The 16,946-nt window shown below is 45.0% G+C and overlaps 1 protein-coding gene across 1 annotated transcript in view; it reads right to left on the bottom strand.

Moving 5' to 3' along the window:
• eif2s2 (eukaryotic translation initiation factor 2, subunit 2 beta) overlaps window positions 1-12,274 on the bottom strand; it is a 43,814-nt gene extending 31,540 nt beyond the window's left edge. Inside the window, exon 1 of the mRNA XM_043710876.2 lies at window positions 12,108-12,274. Coding sequence (XP_043566811.1) covers window positions 12,108-12,122 — 15 coding nt within the window. The 5' untranslated portion in view covers window positions 12,123-12,274. The remainder of the gene's footprint in view (window positions 1-12,107) is intronic.
• Between the last annotated feature and the right edge of the window lie 4,672 nt (window positions 12,275-16,946).

Genomic DNA, 16,946 nt, shown 5'->3' with positions numbered 1-16,946 from the left:
TGCAGAAGGCCCATGATCACCTTCACAGGGCCAAGTAGACATGGGCAAAATGCGTCAGTCTTGTCAGTAGTATACACACAGCTCAGAAATGAAACAAAAACAAAAAAAAATTGACTTCCTGGATTTGTTATGGGTTGAAGTCATGATCACATTTTTACCAAGTCATCCTGACTGCTGATAAGTGACTCTTGGCAAATTGGGAGAACTGCAGATCAGTTGATACAACTGGGTATTTAAGGAATCAATTAAGTTAATACCAATGAATGATCTGGAAGAAAGACAAATAAATAATTATATCATGGAAGGATTAGAACTAGATCAAAATTTGAAAAGGGTTTGGAGACTGAATTCTAGGTTACCCAAGATGGAGGGGGGGGGAAACTTGTGGTTGTAAAAGCGGTTTTTTTTTGAGGTAGTTTAGGTGTTGGGAGGTGATTTTCGCGAATTCCAGGAGTAGCAATTACTATATTATAAGCCATGATTCGGAGATGCCGGTGTTGGACTGGGGTGTACAAAGTTAGAAATCACACAACACCAGGTTATAGTCCAACAGGTTTAACTGGAAGCACACTAGCTTTCGGAGCGACGCTCCTTCATCAGGTGATTGTGGAGGGCTCGATCGTAGCACAGAATTTATAGGCTATAAATTCTGTGTTACGATCGAGCCCTCCACAATCACCTGATGAAGGAGCGTCGCTCCAAAAGCTAGTGTGCTTCCAATTAAATCTGTTGGACTATAACCTGGTGTTGCGTGATTTTTAACTTTATATTATAAGCTGTTGCATGTTTCGGAACATATGGGGAAAGAAAAGATCAAAAACAACAGCACTTTAAAAAAAAGACAAAAAAAAGGTAGAGACCACATGGTCAGAGAGAGAAAGAAACCTACACTGCTGTCTGACACAGCAGTGAATCTGCACAGTTACTGCCTTTGCTGTTTGAATTGAAGTGCCTAAGGGGCAACTTTTTCATGTAGAGGGTGAAATGAGCTGCCTGGGGAAGTGGTGGAGGCTGGTACAATTACAACATTTAAAAGGCATCTGGATGGGTATAATGAACAGGAAGGGTTTGGACGGATATGGGCCAAGTGCTTGCAAATGGGACTATCTTGTCAACACGGATGAATTGGACCAAAGGGTGTGCTCAGCTCAGACTATTTGTCATTTTTAGCAAAATAAAACAGAAAAAGGAATGAGATATTAGAAAGATACTTCAATATTGCAATTTAAATGAAATATTTGAAGTAACATTAAACTGAAGAGAAATAAAACCAAGAGTCTCCATCCGATGTTGGCCCAGTCAGTGCCATCCAAGAGTGAATAAAAAGGCTATGTCAAAGGCCATCAAAGCAACACGTTTTAAATAAAAACTGACCTGTCAGGTTGTGTTGACACCTCTGAAGTAGGTGGGACTTGAACCTAGCCCACTTTGCCCAGTGGAATGGACACTGCCACCATTCTACAAAAGCCTCCTTAAGACCATCAATTCAAATCAGCACATAAATTTAAAGTCGAAACTTTATTGCTGGAACAGCACAGCAGGTCAGGCAGCATCCAGGGAACAGGAGATTCGACGTTTCGGGCACAGGCCCTTCTTCAGGAATGAGCAGAGAGTGTTCAGCAGGAGAAGATAAAAGGTAGGGAGGAGGGACTTGGAGGAGGGGCGTTGGAAATGTGATAGGTGGAAAGAGGTCAAGGTGAGGGTGATAGGTCGGAGTAGGATGGAGGCGGAGAGGTCAAGAAGACGACTGCAGGTCAGGAAGGCGGTGCCGGGCTGGAGGGATCCGGCTGAGACAAGGTGGGGGGAGGGGGGATGAAAAACTGGTGAAGTCCAAGTTCATCCCCTGCGGTTGGAGGGTTCCCAGTCAGAAGATATGACGCTCCTCCTCCGACCGTCAGGTTGTTGTGGTTTGGCGGTGGATGAGTCCAATGACCTGCATATCCTCGGTGGAGTGGGAGGGGGAGTTGAAATGCTGTGCTACAGGTTGGTTGGGTTGGTTCGTCCGGGTGGCCTAGAGGTGCTCTCTGAATCGCTCCGCAAGTAGGCGGCCTGTCTCCCCAATATAGAGGAGGCCACACCGGCTGCAGCGGATGCAGTAGATGATGTGGGTGGAGGTGCAGGTGAATCTGTGGCGGATATGGAAGTTTCCTTTGGAGCCTTGGAGAGAAGTGAGGGGGGAGGTGTGGGCGCAAGTGTTGCACCTCCTGCGGTTGCAAGGGAAGGTGCCGGGAGTGGAGGTTGGGTCGGTGGGGGGTGTGGATCTGACAAGGGAGTCGCGGAGGGAGTGGTCTCTACGGAAAGCTGATAGGGGAGGGGAGGGAAATATATCCTTGGTGCTGGGGTCTGTTTGGAGGTGGCGGAAGTGACGGCGGATGATGCGCTGTACATGGAGATTGGTGGGGTGGTAGGTGAGGACCAGCTCACTTCTCTGGGCCACCCGGACGAACCAACCCAACCAACCTGTAGCACAGCATTTCAACTCCCCCTCCCACTCCACCGAGGATATGCAGGTCATTGGACTCATCCACCGCCAAACCACAACAACCAGACGGTCGGAGGAGGAGCGTCTTATCTTCCGACTGGGAACCCTCCAACCGCAGGGGATGAACTTGGACTTCACCAGTTTCTTCATCCCCCCTCCCCCCACCTTGTCTCAGCCGGATCCCTCCAGCTCGGCACCGCCTTCCTGACCTGCAGTCTTCTTCTTGACCTCTCCGCCTCCATCCTACTCCGACCTATCATCCTCACCTTGACCTCTTTCCACCTATCACATTTCCAACGCCCCTCCTCCAAGTCCCTCCTCCCTACCTTTTATCTTCTCCTGCTGAACACTCTCTGCTCATTCCTGAAGAAGGGCCTGTGCCCGAAACGTCGAATCTCCTGTTCCCTGGATGCTGCCTGACCTGCTGTGCTGTTCCAGCAATAAAGTTTCAACTTTGATCTCCAGCATCTGCAGCCCTCACTTTCTCCACATAAATTTAAAGCAAATGCAGAGCTTTAAGTGCTCACCAAGACTCAGAAGACTATATCCGTACTGTCATTTCATAAAGTCAGATGTACAGGACAGAACCACACCCTTCAGTCCAACTCATCCATGCTGACCAAATATCTTAACTTAATCTAGTCCCATTTGCCAGCACTTGGCCCATATCCCTCTCAACCCTTCCTAGTCATATACCCATCCAGATGCCTTTTAAATGTAATTGTACCAACCTCTGCCACTTTCTCTGGCAGTTCAGTCCATATAAAAGCACTACCCTCTGTGAAAACGTTACCCTTTTAGGTACCTTTTAAAATTTTCCCCTCTCACCCTGAAACTATGCCCTCTAGTTTTGGACTCCCTCACCCGGGAAAGACGTTGTCTATTTACCCTATTTATGCCCCTCATGATTCTATAAATCTCTGCAAGGTCATCCCTCAGTCCTCGATGCTCAGAATCAACAGATGCACACCCTCCCACCTCAAAGCTACCAATATTCAGCAGTCCACCATGTAGCTTTGCCAGAGTGCGGATTAATACTGTTTAACAACAGTTATCTACACCTGAAGCAAACAGGCTGGCCAAACTAAGTAGATTTCCTTCCCTAAAGACATTATCTAGTATTTACAACAAAATCAGCAATAGATACAAACTCTATTTATTTAATGAATTTAAATTTCACCTATTCATGTGGTGGCGTTTGAGCCCTCACTCCCACACCACTAGGCTGGTACTCTGTTTTGATTAGCGAGTGACATTTCCACTTTGTCAGAAGCCCTAATCCCCTCCTACAACCGCAATGTCCAAACCAACTTGGAATTGGTTCAAATTGCATATAATCTCACAATGCACTTTAGGATGAAAACTGGGAGGGGAGAAAAATCGGGACGGACTGAGAAAAAGGTCAGGAGAATCAATGCTTTGGCTTAAACAGTCCTGAGCCTGAAGAACAAAGCATGAGGTTTTAGATCTAGAAGACATAGGAGGGAAAAGTCCACTGAATGTTAAACATAAATCAAGTGCAAATAAAAAAAAACTTCTTCAGCTTAACTTTTGTTGCAGGAGTTCAGAATTTTCCATTTGGAATTTAGATGCCGATGGATATATTAATAATTTAGTTAAATAAAAACATGCTTCTGGAATATTTAAGGAAAACCCTATAAACTATAGACCAGAGAGTCTGACATCAGTGGGTAGGTTGTTGGAGGGGTTTCTGAAAAATAGGATTTATGTGCATTTGAAGAGGCAAGGAACGATTAGGGAAACAGTTACATTGATATATGCTTTTGTGCTGGGGAAATCGAGTCTCACAAACTGGATTTGAGCTGGTTGAGTAAGTAACCAAAAAGACTAACGATGGCAGATGTTGCTTACTTGGACTTTACTAAAGTCTTTGACAAGATTCTGCATGGTAGACTTTTTTCACTGGAGCCAAGGAGGTTGTGGGGTGGTCATATAGAGGTTTATAAAATCATGAGGGGCATAAAAAAGGTGACTACTAAAGGTCTTTTCCCTTAGGGGTTTTGGAGGGGGGTTCAAAATTAGGGGGCATATTTTTAAGGTGAGAGGAAAAAGATTTAAAAGGGGACATGGAGGCAACTTTTTTTTTCAAAACACAAGAGGTTCATGTGTGAAATGAGCAGCCAGAGGAAGTGGTGGATATAGGTACAACATTTAAAAGACATTTGGATAAATTCATGAATAGAAAGGGTTTAGACAGATATGGCCAAGCACAGGCAGGTAGGACGAGTGTAGTTTGGGAACATTGGTCCAACTAATCCATGCAAGCAAAGAGTCAGTTTCCGTGTTGCATGACTATGTCTGCTATAGAGTCATAGAAATATACAGCACAGAAACAGACCCTTCAGTCCAATCCATCCATGCCGGCCAGATATTCCAACCCAATCTAGTCCCACCAGCCATCACTTGGCCCAAATCCCTCCAAACCCTTCCTAGTCATATACCCATCCAAATGCCTTTTCAAATGTTGCAACTGTGCTAGCCTATATCACCTTAGGTCTCTTTTATATCTTTCCCATCTCACTAGTTCTGCACTCCCCCACCCCAGGGAAAAGACTTTGTCTATTTATCCTATCCATGCCCATCATAATTTTGTAAGCCTCAAGAAGGTCACCCCTCAGCCTCTGATGCTCCAGGGAAAACAGCCTCAGCTTATTCAACCTCTCCCCATAGTTCAAAATCCTCCAACCCTGGCAACATCCTTGTAGATCTTTTCTGAACCCTTTCAAGTTTCACAACGTCTTTCTGAAAGGAAGGAAACCAGAATTACATGCAATATTCCAACAGTGGTCGAACTAATGTCCTGTACAGCCGCAATATGATCTCCCAACACTTGTACTCAATACTCTGACCAATAAAGGAAAGCATACCAAACACCTTCTTCACTATCCTATCTACCCGTGACTCCACTTTCAAGGAACAATGAAACTGCACTCCAAGATCTCTTTGTTCAGCAACACTCCCTAGGACCTTACCATTTAGTCCTACTAAGATTTGCTTTCCAAAAATGCAGCACCTCGCATTTATCTGAATTAAACTCCATCTGCCACTTCTCAGCCCATTGGCCCATCTGGTCCAGATCCTGTTGTAATCAGAGGTAACCTTCTTCGCTGTCCACTACACCTCCAATTTTGATGTCATCTACAAACTTACTAACTGTACCTCTTATGCTTGCATCCAAATCATTTATGCAAGTGACAAAAAGTAGAGGACCCAGCACCGATCCATGTGGCACTCCACTGGTCACAGGCTTCCAGTCTGAAAAACAACCCTCCTCCACCACCCTCTGTCTTCTACCTTTGAGCCATTTCTGTATCCAAATGGTTAGTTCTCCCTGTATCCCATGAGATATAACCTTGTTAACTAGTCTCCAATGGGGAACCTTGTCAAACGCCTTACTGAAATCCATATAGATCACATCGATCACTCTGCCCTCAATCCTTTTTGTTACTTCTTCAAAAAACTCAATCAGTTCAGTATCCTATCAAAACAGGTGAGGAGCAGAGTGATAGGAAGCATATCATCCATCTTGACTTTTCTTTGCCATATTATGGGTTTTCCCTCCTGGAATGAGAGCAGTTATTACAGGAGTAAAACTGGGTGACACACCTGTTACTGTAGATGCAGGTGACAAAGTTTTCCAGGCGAGTGAGCAGACAGTGCAGAGAGCATACAAGGTTAGAGGTGTTGAGAGTTGGAATGGGCAAGGGCAAATGGGGAAGACGTTGCAGGCAATAGTGAGTGTAGTAGATCATGAGCCTTAGTGGAAAGTGGGTGAGGTATCAGAGAGAAGATTGTCAACCTTACCCTGGTGGAGATGTCGATAAAAGACATAATATTCTTCCTACAGTGCTGTGCATTCCTCTAGATGGCTGAGACTACTTTACCCATGTGGCAACCTTCAATCAGATTGGAATGGTCTGGTGTACAGCCCTCCACTTCTGATCCTGAGGGAAGTGAATTCACAGTTGTGGGGCAACACGTTGGCTCAGTGGTTAGCACTGCTGCACCTCGGAGCCAGGGACCTGGGTTCGATTACAGCCTCAGGCGACTGTGTGTGGAGTTCGCATATTCTCCACGTGTCTGCGTGGGTTGCCTCTGGGTGCTCCAGTTTCTTCCCACGATCCAAAGATGTGCAGGTCAGGTGAATGGGCTATGCTAAGTTGCCCGTAGTGTTCAGGAATATGTCGGTTAGATGCATTAGTCAGGATCAAACGTAGTGTAGGGGTGGAATATGCTTCAGAGGGTAGGTGTGGATTTGTTGGGCCAAATGGCCTGTTTCCACACTGTAGGGATTATATGATTCTCTGAAACTGACAGGCAACTACAGATCCAGAAGTCCAAACTTTTCCTTCCATTTTTACACAACCCCCCGCAGAAGTGCTTATAATTTCAGATATACAGCCAGATTTAGAGACATTGGGTGGAAATGAAAAGCTTTCACTGTTTCTGACGTTCTATGTTCTGCACCAGCTGGTATCACAGAACTTGAATTATTGGTGAAGAGAGACGTTGCTGTAGCTGTTCACCTTACTCTCATCAGGACAAATGCAAGAATGCTAAATTTCAAACAATCATAATTCGTGTAATAGGAAAGGGCATTCATCAGTTGGCAAATTGATTGTAGTAGTGCCTCTGCCAATCTCAGGCTCACACATTAGGTTCGTCAAACATTGGGCAATTCTAGAGATGCTCAAGGCTTAAACATATTCCATTTATTTGCAGCATCCCGATCCCTACATATATCTATGGTTCATTTACACTTTCTGTTTGAAGCAATGTGTTACAAACTCGACTGATCCCTTGAACAACTGCCGTTGATGTAGCTATTAGAGCATTCAGGATTGATCATATGTAACAGTAGACATTCTGGTATGGGGCTTGCAAGCATGGGTTGACTGAATGTCACCTGTACTCTCAAACAGCTGAAGTTGTTTATTCTGATCAGCCAATCGATGGGAAGGACTGACCATCTACCTATAGACGTTTAGGAAAACCTAGGTGAAAAAACAGCTTCTCAATTTCTTCTCCAATGTTTGATCATGTCTGCACTTTGAAGAGAAGGCAGATCAACTTGTATTTATTTAGCATAGAGTCATTGAAATTCACAGCACGGAAACAGACCCTTTGATCCAACGTGTCCATGCCGACCAGATATCCCAACCCAATCCAGTCCCACCTGCCAGTACCCGGCCCATATCCCTCCAAAATCTTTCCTATTCATATACACATCCAAATGCCTTTAAATGTTGCAATTGTACCAGCCTCCAACACTTCCTCTGGCAGCTCATTCCATACACGTACCACCCTCTGTGTGAAAAGGTTGTCCCTTAGGTCTCTTTCATATCTTTCCCCTCTCACCTTAAACCTATGCCCTCTAGTTCTGGACTCTCCCACCCGAGGGAAAAAGACTTTGTCAATTTATCCTATCCATGTCCCTCACAATTTATAAACCTCTACTGTATATGGTCATTTCTCAGCCTCTGACGCTCCATAGGAAACATCCCCAGTCTGTTCAGCCTCTCCCTATAGCTCAAATCCTCCAACCCTGGTAACATCCTTGTAAATCTTTTCTGAATCCTTTCATGTTTCACAACATCTTTCCGATAGGAAGGAGACCAGAATTACATGCAATATTCCAACAGTGGTCGAACCAATGTCCTGTACAGCCGCAACATGACCTCCCAACTCCTGTACTCAATACTCTGACCAATAAAGGAAAGCATACCAAATGCCGCCTTCACTATTCTATCTAGCTGCAACTCCAATTTTAAGGAGCTATGAACCTGCACTCCAAGGTCTCTTTGTTCAGCAACACTCCCTAGGACCTTACCATTAAAAGGTATATAAGTCCTGCTAAGATTTGCTTTCCCAAACTGCAGCACCTCATATTTATCTAAATTAAACTCCATCTGATCAAGATCCCGTTGTAATCTGAGGTAACCTTCTTTGCTGTCCACTGCACTTCCAATTATAAATAAATTTCTTTATGTTCAGGTTGTAAGTTTGCTCAGAGCTGGTAGATCTGTTCTCAGACGTTTCACCATCATGTTCGGTAACATCAGTGAGCCTCTGGTGAAGCGCTGCTGTTTTTCACCGAAGGCTCACTCATGATGTTACCTAGCATGGTGACAAAGACGTCTGAAAACTAAATCCACCAGCTCAGCAAGCAAACTTACAACATTAATGATGACCGACTTGACACTGACATTTTTTACAAACGCACCCACTCCCACAGCTACCTGGATTACACCTCTTCCCACCCTATCTCTTGCAAAAATGCCATCCCGTATTCCCAATTCGTCCACCTCCGCCGTATCTGCTTCCAGGAGGACCAGTTCCACAACAGAAAACACCAGATGGCCTCCTTCTTTAGAGACCGCAATTTCCCTTCCCACGTGGTTAAAGATGCCCTCCAACGCATCGCGTCCACATCCTGCACCTCCACCCTCAGACCCCATCCGTCCAACCATAACAAGGACTGAACGCCCCTGGTGCTCACCTTCCACCCTTCGCATAAACCAAATCATCCGCCGACATTTCCGCCACCTCCAAACAGACCCCACCACCAGGGATATATTTCCCTCCCCACCCCTTTCCGCCTTCCGCAAAGACCGTTCCCTCCGTGACTACCTGGTCAGGTCCACGCCCCCCTACAACCCACCCTCCCATCCTGGCACCACAGAAACTGCAAAACCTGCGCCCACACCTCCTCCCTCACCTCCATCCAAGGCCCTAAAGGAGCCTTCCACATCCAAAGTTTTACCTGCACATCCACTAATATCATTTATTGTATCCGTTGCTCCCGATGCGGTTTCCTGTATATTGGGGAGACTGGACGCTTCCTAGCAGAGCGCTTTAGGGAACATCTCCTGGAAACCCGCAGCAATCAACCACACCGCCCTATGGCCCAACGTTTCAAATTCCCCTCCCACTCTGCCGAGGACATGGAGGTCCTGGGCCTCCTTCACCGCCGCTCCCTCACCACCAGACGCCTGGAGGAAGAATGCCTCATCTTCCGCCTCGGAACAGTTCAACCCCAGGGCATCAATGTGGACTTCAACAGTTTCCTCATTTCCCCTTCCCCCACCTCACCCTAGTTCCAAACCTCCAGCTCAGCACTGTCCCCATGACTTGTCCTACCTGCCTATCTTTTTTTCCATCTATCCACTCCCTCCCCCCACCCCGACCTATCACCTTCATCCCCTCCCCCACTCACCTATTGTACTCTATGCTACTTTCTCTCCACCCCCACCCTCCTCTACCTTATCTCTCCACACCTTAGGCTCTCTGCCTTTATTCCTGATGAAGGGCTTTTGCCCGAAACATCGATTTTACTGCTCCTTGGATGCTGCCCGTACTGCTGTGCTCTTCCAGCACCACTAATCCAGAATCACTCTTATTAATGTTCAGTTGGGAGGAAATTTGAGTATCAAGTACTAGATGTCAAATGTTGCCATTGGCAGAACAGTCAACAAGGAGAAAATGAGGACTGCAGATGCTGGAGATCAGAGCTGAAAATGTGTTGCTGGAAAAGCGCAGCAGGTCAGGCAGCATCCAAGAAACAGGAGAATCGACGTTTCGGGCATAAACCCAGGGTTTATGCCCAAAACGTCGATTCTCCTGTTCCTTGGATGCTGCCTGATCTGCTGCGCTTTTCCAGCAACACATTTTCAGAACAGTCAACAATCAAAGATCACTGATTTCTAGTGAATGCCAACTTGAGGAAAATTACTTTCACACAAAGTGATTGCATCTGAATGCATTACCAGAGAAAATGACAGAGGCAGCAACAATCCTGGCTTTCAAAGGGGAACTGGATTTGAAATGTGGAAAAATAAAAGTTGCAGGACATTGGGGAAAGGCTAGAAAAATGGAACGGAGTTACTTTTTGTTCCACCTCCCTCCTTTCTTGGGTAGCAGTATCATTCTACTAGGACCTTTTCAAATTCTAGGAAAATTTGGAAGATTATAACTAATATTTCTTTCACAGATACAAAGACCTGAAGATGCAGACCATCTACATTCCATGAAACATTTTAGCCCTTACAATCTCACTGGTTTCCTGGTATTAATTCTCTAGCAATACCTTTTGTTCTAGGTTCCTCCCCTCAATTTGCTACTACACCCGAAATGTTAAAAATCTGCTGGGAAAACAAAAAGATTTGAAAGGAACCTGAGGGGGAGCTTTATCACACAGAGTAGTGCATATATGGGACAAGCTTCTAAAGGAAATGGTAGAGGCGAATACAAGTACAACATTTAAAAGACAGTTGAGCATGAATGAAATGTTTGGAGGGATATCAGCCAAATAAGACTAGTTCAGTTTAGGAAACCTGGTTGGCATGAACAGGTTGGGCCAAAGGGTCTGTTTCCATGTTGTACGACTCTATGCATCACTCAAGTGATGCAGTGTGGCTTGTTGGTCTAGAGGTATGATTCTTGCTTTGGGTCTTCAACTTTGCAGACTTGAGAGAGATTCTGGGTTCAGATCCCGGATGAGTCAGAATTTCTACAGACGGCACAGGGGTTAGCACCCCTGCCTCACAGCGTCAGGGACCTGGGTTTGATTCCTGACTCAGGCGACTGTCTGTGTGAAGTTTGCACATTCTCCCCATATCTGCGTGGGTTTCTTCCGGGTGCCCCGGTTTCCTCCCACAGTCCAAAGATGTGCAAGTCAGGTGAACTGGCCATGTTAAATTGCCCCTAGTGTTAGGTACATTAGTTTGGGGTAAATATAGGGTAGGGGAATTGGTCTGGGTGGGTTACTCTTCAGGGGCTGGATCAGTGGTGCTGGAAGAGCACAGCAATTCAGGCAGCATCCGAGGACAGGCAAAATCGACGTTTCGGGCAAAAGCCCTTCATCAGGCCCTGATGAAGGGCTTTTGCCCGAAACGTCGATTTTGCCTGTCCTCGGATGCTGCCTGAATTGCTGTGCTCTTCCAGCACCACTGATCCAGAATCTGGTTTCCAGCATCTGCAGTCATTGTTTTTACTCTTCAGGGGATCAGTTTGGACTTGTTAGTCCGAAGGGCCTGTTTCCATACAGTAGGGAAGCTAACCTAATCAATCAAATTCTTGCAAAATAAGACTACAGCTCTGGAAACTGAGAAAACTGAAAGCTACTCAAAGTTCCTTTCACTTTAAAACATTTAAAAGAATTTAACATTTAGAGTTTGTAACTCTAACTGCAACAGTTGCTGAATTTAAATCAAGAACTTATACATCGGGATTTGACATTACAGAACATTAGGACAAGGACCAGGTCTAATATGAAGCACACTGCAGCGGGACAGCCTGTGGCATTTAGACGAAACGTGGGGCAGGGAATCTGTGATTCCAAAACCTCAGAAACAAAAGAGAACAACGTAAAAGATAGTAAACTTCCGCCCCAGACGTTATTACCTCTCACTTCACCCATTAAATGTGGTAAAACAGTTAAATTCAAAGCCATTCAGTGCGAGTGCATGGCGGGGCCCAGTAGGCCTCAGGCTCCTCCCCGACCCTCCGCCCGGCAGACGCCGGCTGCTGCCTCACACAGGACGGGCGCCGCTCGAACTCGAGCCCGAGGCGCATTCCCTCCATCAGCGTGAAACTTCAAACTTACCTCATCTCCAGACATGGCGACTTTCTGGGCTGTGTAAACTCCAAATGTACGATATCGAGCCGAGGATTTGTGTTAGCTATTATTAATTTTTGTTATTTTTCTCCCCCCTCTCCCTCGGTATAAATAAAGAAGCTGCCGCACCGCGCTGCTCACTCGCCGACTCCCTGTCACCGCCAACAGGACACACCCCGCCCCCTAACCGTTACTATTGGCCAGTCCTGCACAGACCCCTTCACTCTGATTAGTCACACTCACTGTCTGTCAATATATGCGTCATTAACCCCGCCCATCTCGGGGGTCAGAATTGCATCAGCTAACCGCCAGTGCGCACGCGCGGTCCTCGTGCACACGCCGGTTCTGGCTTGGCCCATAGGCCATTCAGCCCATTGGCCCTGTTCCACCATTCAATATGATCATGGTTGATCTCTGGCACAACTCCATATACATGCCTATAGCTCATATCCCTTAATACCAGCACAAGCTACTCCACCACCACCTGATGAATGTGCGGCCCTTCGGAAGTTAGTGCTTCCAATTAAATTTGTTGGACTATAACCTGGTGTTGAAAATGTGTTGCTGGAAAAGCGCAGCAGGTCAGGCAGCATCCAAGGAGCAGGAGAATCGACGTTTCGAAATCGAAACATTCCTGAAGAAGGGCTCATGCCCGAAACGTCGATTTTCCTGCTCCTTTGATGCTGCCTGACCTGCTGTGCTTTTCCAGCAACACATTTTCAGCTCTGATCTCCAACATCTGCAGTCCTCACTTTCTCCTATAACCTGGTGTTGTGTGATTTTTAACTTTGTACACCCCAGTCCAACACCGGCATCTCCAAATCAAAGCTAGAAGGACAACACCTCATTGTCCACTCGGAAATCCTGACACCTTCTGGACAAAATATGGAGTTCAATAATTTTAGGGCCCAAGCACCTTCTCCCATTTCATTCCCCTAATCCACAAATGGGCTGCTACCACAAACAATGTTAAAAGTCACAAAACAGCAGGTTATAGTCCAACAGGTTTACCTATTGAAGGAGCAGCACTCTAAAAGCTTGTGATTTCAAATAAATCTGTTCGATTATAACCTGGTGTTGTGTGATTTTTAACTTTGTCCATCCCAGTTCAACACCGACACCTCCACATTATGACCAAACACTGCCCGTTAGCAGCTAATCATTATGGATGTAATTTTGCTTGTTGAGATGGAACCTTAGTGAGCTAATTTACATTCAGAACCTCAAATTAGATTAGATTAGATTACTTACAGTGTGGAAACAGGCCCTTTGGCCCAACAAGTCCACACCGCCCCGCCGAAGCGCAACCCACCCATACCCCTACATTTACCCCTTACCTAACACTACGGGCAATTTAGCATGGCCAATTCACTTGACCTGCACATCTTTGTGACTGTGGGAGGAAACCGGAGCACCCGGAGGAAACCCACGCAGACACGGGGAAAACGTGCAAACTCCACACAGTCAGTCGCCTGAGTCGGGAATTGAACCCGGGTCTCTGGCGCTGTGAGGCAGCAGTACTAACCACTGTGCCACCGTGCCGCCCGTGAGCTACAAATCTTGTCAAAACTTGCTAGCTAATCAAACGTCGATTCTTCTGCTCCCTTGATGCTGCCTGACCTGCTGCGCTTTTCCAGCAATACATTTTCAGCTCTGATCTCCAGCAACTCCTCACTTTCTCCTAGCTAATCATTATCCCAGGCTGACCTTCATGCATTCCTTCTGCAGATCTCACTTTCTCCTTCATGCATTCCTTTGTCTACCCAACTATTCTCTCTTTCCAGGTCCATCTCCAGCTATAGTTTATCCTTTACCCTTCCTCCATCCCTTCTCTAGCATTTATACAAAGATTTTCCCAGCTACAATCAGTTCTGAAGAAGTGGACCCAAATCATTAATTCTGCTTTCTCTCCACAAATGCCTTCAAATTTGTTGAGTTTTTCCAGCAATTTCTGATTTTGTCCCTTAATACCTTGACTTAACAAAAATGTAACTGATAATTAAAATTAACAACTGATCATGCGTTCCCTACCATTTATGGAAGAAGTTTCAAACCTCTACTGTCCTTTGTGTGTAAGGAGATGGGGGTCACCAATTTACAAACATCTAACTTATAAACACTTGTACTTATCCCATACGTGGTTGTGATTTTATGGACATTTCCTATTCTTATGAACAGATACTTCCCATTGTCCTGCATTGTTTTCCAACTTGTGAATGGCCTCAAGAATGGAACACATTCACAACTCAGGGACTGGTTGTAGAAGTGCTTCCTAACATCTCTCCTGAATTGTCTGGTCCTAAGTTTTAGACTATGGCCCAAGATCTAGAATCTCAAACCACTAGAAGTAGTTTATTTATCCTGTCTTTTCCTGCTAATATCTTGAAGACTTTGATTAAATCACTCCTTAGCCGTCTAAATTCTGTGGGAAACAGACCTAATTTGTACAATGTCCCTCCATTACCTAACCCCTGAAGTCCACGTATCATTCTTTTAAACTACATTGTACTCCCTCCAAGGCTCATGTATCATTCCAAAGGTGTGATGCGCTGATGCTCCAAGTGGGGTCTAACCAGGACTTTGTATAACTGCATCCTTATACTCCAATGCTCTAGATATAAAGGTCAGAATTTCATTAGCCTTCTTGATTATTTTCTTGTGCCTGTTTGTGGCATTTTAAAGGTGTATGCTGCAGAAAGGTCTCAAGAAGGGACACTGGACTCACATTGATTCTGTTTCTTCTTCACAGATGCTGCCAGGCCCGCTGTGTGTTTTCTTTTTTAGCAATTTCTGGTTTTGTTTGCTTCTTTTTCGCTTTGCAGATAATGATCTAATTCCCATTCCAATGTCAGAATTGTATTTGACACCAAAATACACCCAGGAAATAGGACACAGAGATGAGGAAAGGATTTTCTCCCTGAGGGCTCTCAGTCTTCAGTACTCAATGAGGGAAATTATATATAGACCTGGCAGTCTGGATGACCACAGTTACTGGAATTACCGTGGTTGATCAGTTTTAGTGCTGGGTTTTGAAGCTTGATTGTTAGCTGGAGGACAGTAGTGCATCCGTAAATCTAAGAGTTCAATGGATCGACATTTTTCGACAGACATGTCAGAAATAATATGGTAATAGTAGTTAGGAATTTAAACTTCCCCAATAATAAATGGAATAGACAAAGCAGGTAAGGCTTAGAGGACAGACATCTTAGAAAAATTGGGATTAGAGTGGTGCTGGAAAAGCTCTTCATCAGGCACGTCGATTTTCCTGCTCCTCAGATGCTGCCTGACCTGCTATGCTTTTCCGGTACCACTTTAATCTTGACTCTGATCTCCAGTATCTGCAGTCCTCACTTTCTCCATTTAAGAAAGGTTTCCAAGTAAGCTATTTTGAGCCAGCACAAAGGAAGTCTTTAAAAAGATCAGGACCTTTTTTTGGAGAACAAAGTCAGAAAAGTGATCGAAATGGCAGTGGGGGAGTCTTTCAGTGATAGTGACCGTGATTTAGTAATATTTATGGTAATTATAGATACGGACAAATATGGATGAAAGTAAAGGTTCTGAATTGGGGGAAGATCAGTTTTAAACAGGATCTAGCCAAAGTGAACTGGGAGTAGCTACTTGCAGGAAAATCCACGTCAGAGCAGTGAGATGTATTCAAAAGGGTAATAGTGCGAGTGCAGGACCAACGTGTCCATGTAAAGGTGAAGGGTGGGACCAACAATCCAGAGAACCCTCTATTGTCAAGGGATGTACAGAATTGAATAAGAACAAAAAGGAAGCTTGTGGTAGACATTTAAAAAGCGCTTGTCTGAGAAAAGTATAGGAAATGCGGAGGTGGGGTGCTTTAAAAATAAATTGGGATAGCGAAAAGGGGACATGAGAAAACATGAGTGGGTCACAGTATGAAAAATCCAAACACATTTTATCAGTATATTAGGAGCAAGCGAATAACCAGGTAAAGATTAGGGCCTAAAATGGCAATCTGTGCGGGACCATAAGAAATAGCTGAGGTTTTAAATGAGTACATTTCCTCAGAATTAACAATACTGAACAAAATCAGGTCTAGAAATTAGGGAGCGGGGCTGTGCTGTACTTGAACAAACTGGCATTGAGAAACAGGAAGTATTAGTAGTCTTAGCAGGCTTGAAAGTGGATAAACCCCTAGGCCCAGATGAGCTGTATCCCAGGCTGCTGCAGGAGATGAGAAAGCATGTGTGTGCAAGGTCTCTTACATCAATGATCAAATCTTAGGATTTGCCAGAGGATTGGAGGACTGCCAATGTGGTACTATTATTTTAGAGGGATGGTAGGAATTAACTAGAAAACTACAAGCCAGTGAAGCTAACATCTGTGCTAGGGAACCTATTGGAAAAAATTCTAAGGACAGAATAAATCTTTACATTGAGAGGCAAGGATTAATCAATGATAGACAGTACGGTTTTGTTAGAGGGGACCATGTCATACAGTCAGAGAGATGTACAGCATGGAAACAGACCCTTCAGTCCAACCTGTCCAAGCCGACCAGATATCCCAACCCAATCTAGTCCCACCTGCCAGCACCCTGCCCATATCCCTCCAAACCCTTCCTATTCATATACCCACCCAAATGCCTCTTAAATGTTGCAATTGGATAAATTTGAATTTTTCAATGTGTTGATTGTGTGTGTGGGTGAGGGATGTTGTTGACATGGACTGCAATAAGGTCTCACACTGCAGACTGCTTAAGAAGCAAAGCGTCCATGGAATCCAGTACAATTTGTCAAATGTGATCCAAAAATTGACTTTGTGGCAATAAGCCGAGGGTGACGGTTGAAGGGTGTATTTACT

The sequence above is a fragment of the Chiloscyllium plagiosum genome, unplaced genomic scaffold, assembly GCF_037043375.1.
Source record: "Chiloscyllium plagiosum isolate Xiang-an unplaced genomic scaffold, Cpla_swu_hap1 HiC_scaffold_15, whole genome shotgun sequence".
Taxonomy (NCBI): Eukaryota; Metazoa; Chordata; class Chondrichthyes; order Orectolobiformes; family Hemiscylliidae; genus Chiloscyllium; species Chiloscyllium plagiosum.
Note: the sequence above shows the minus strand (reverse complement) of the source record. Positions and strands in the feature narration are given on the sequence as shown.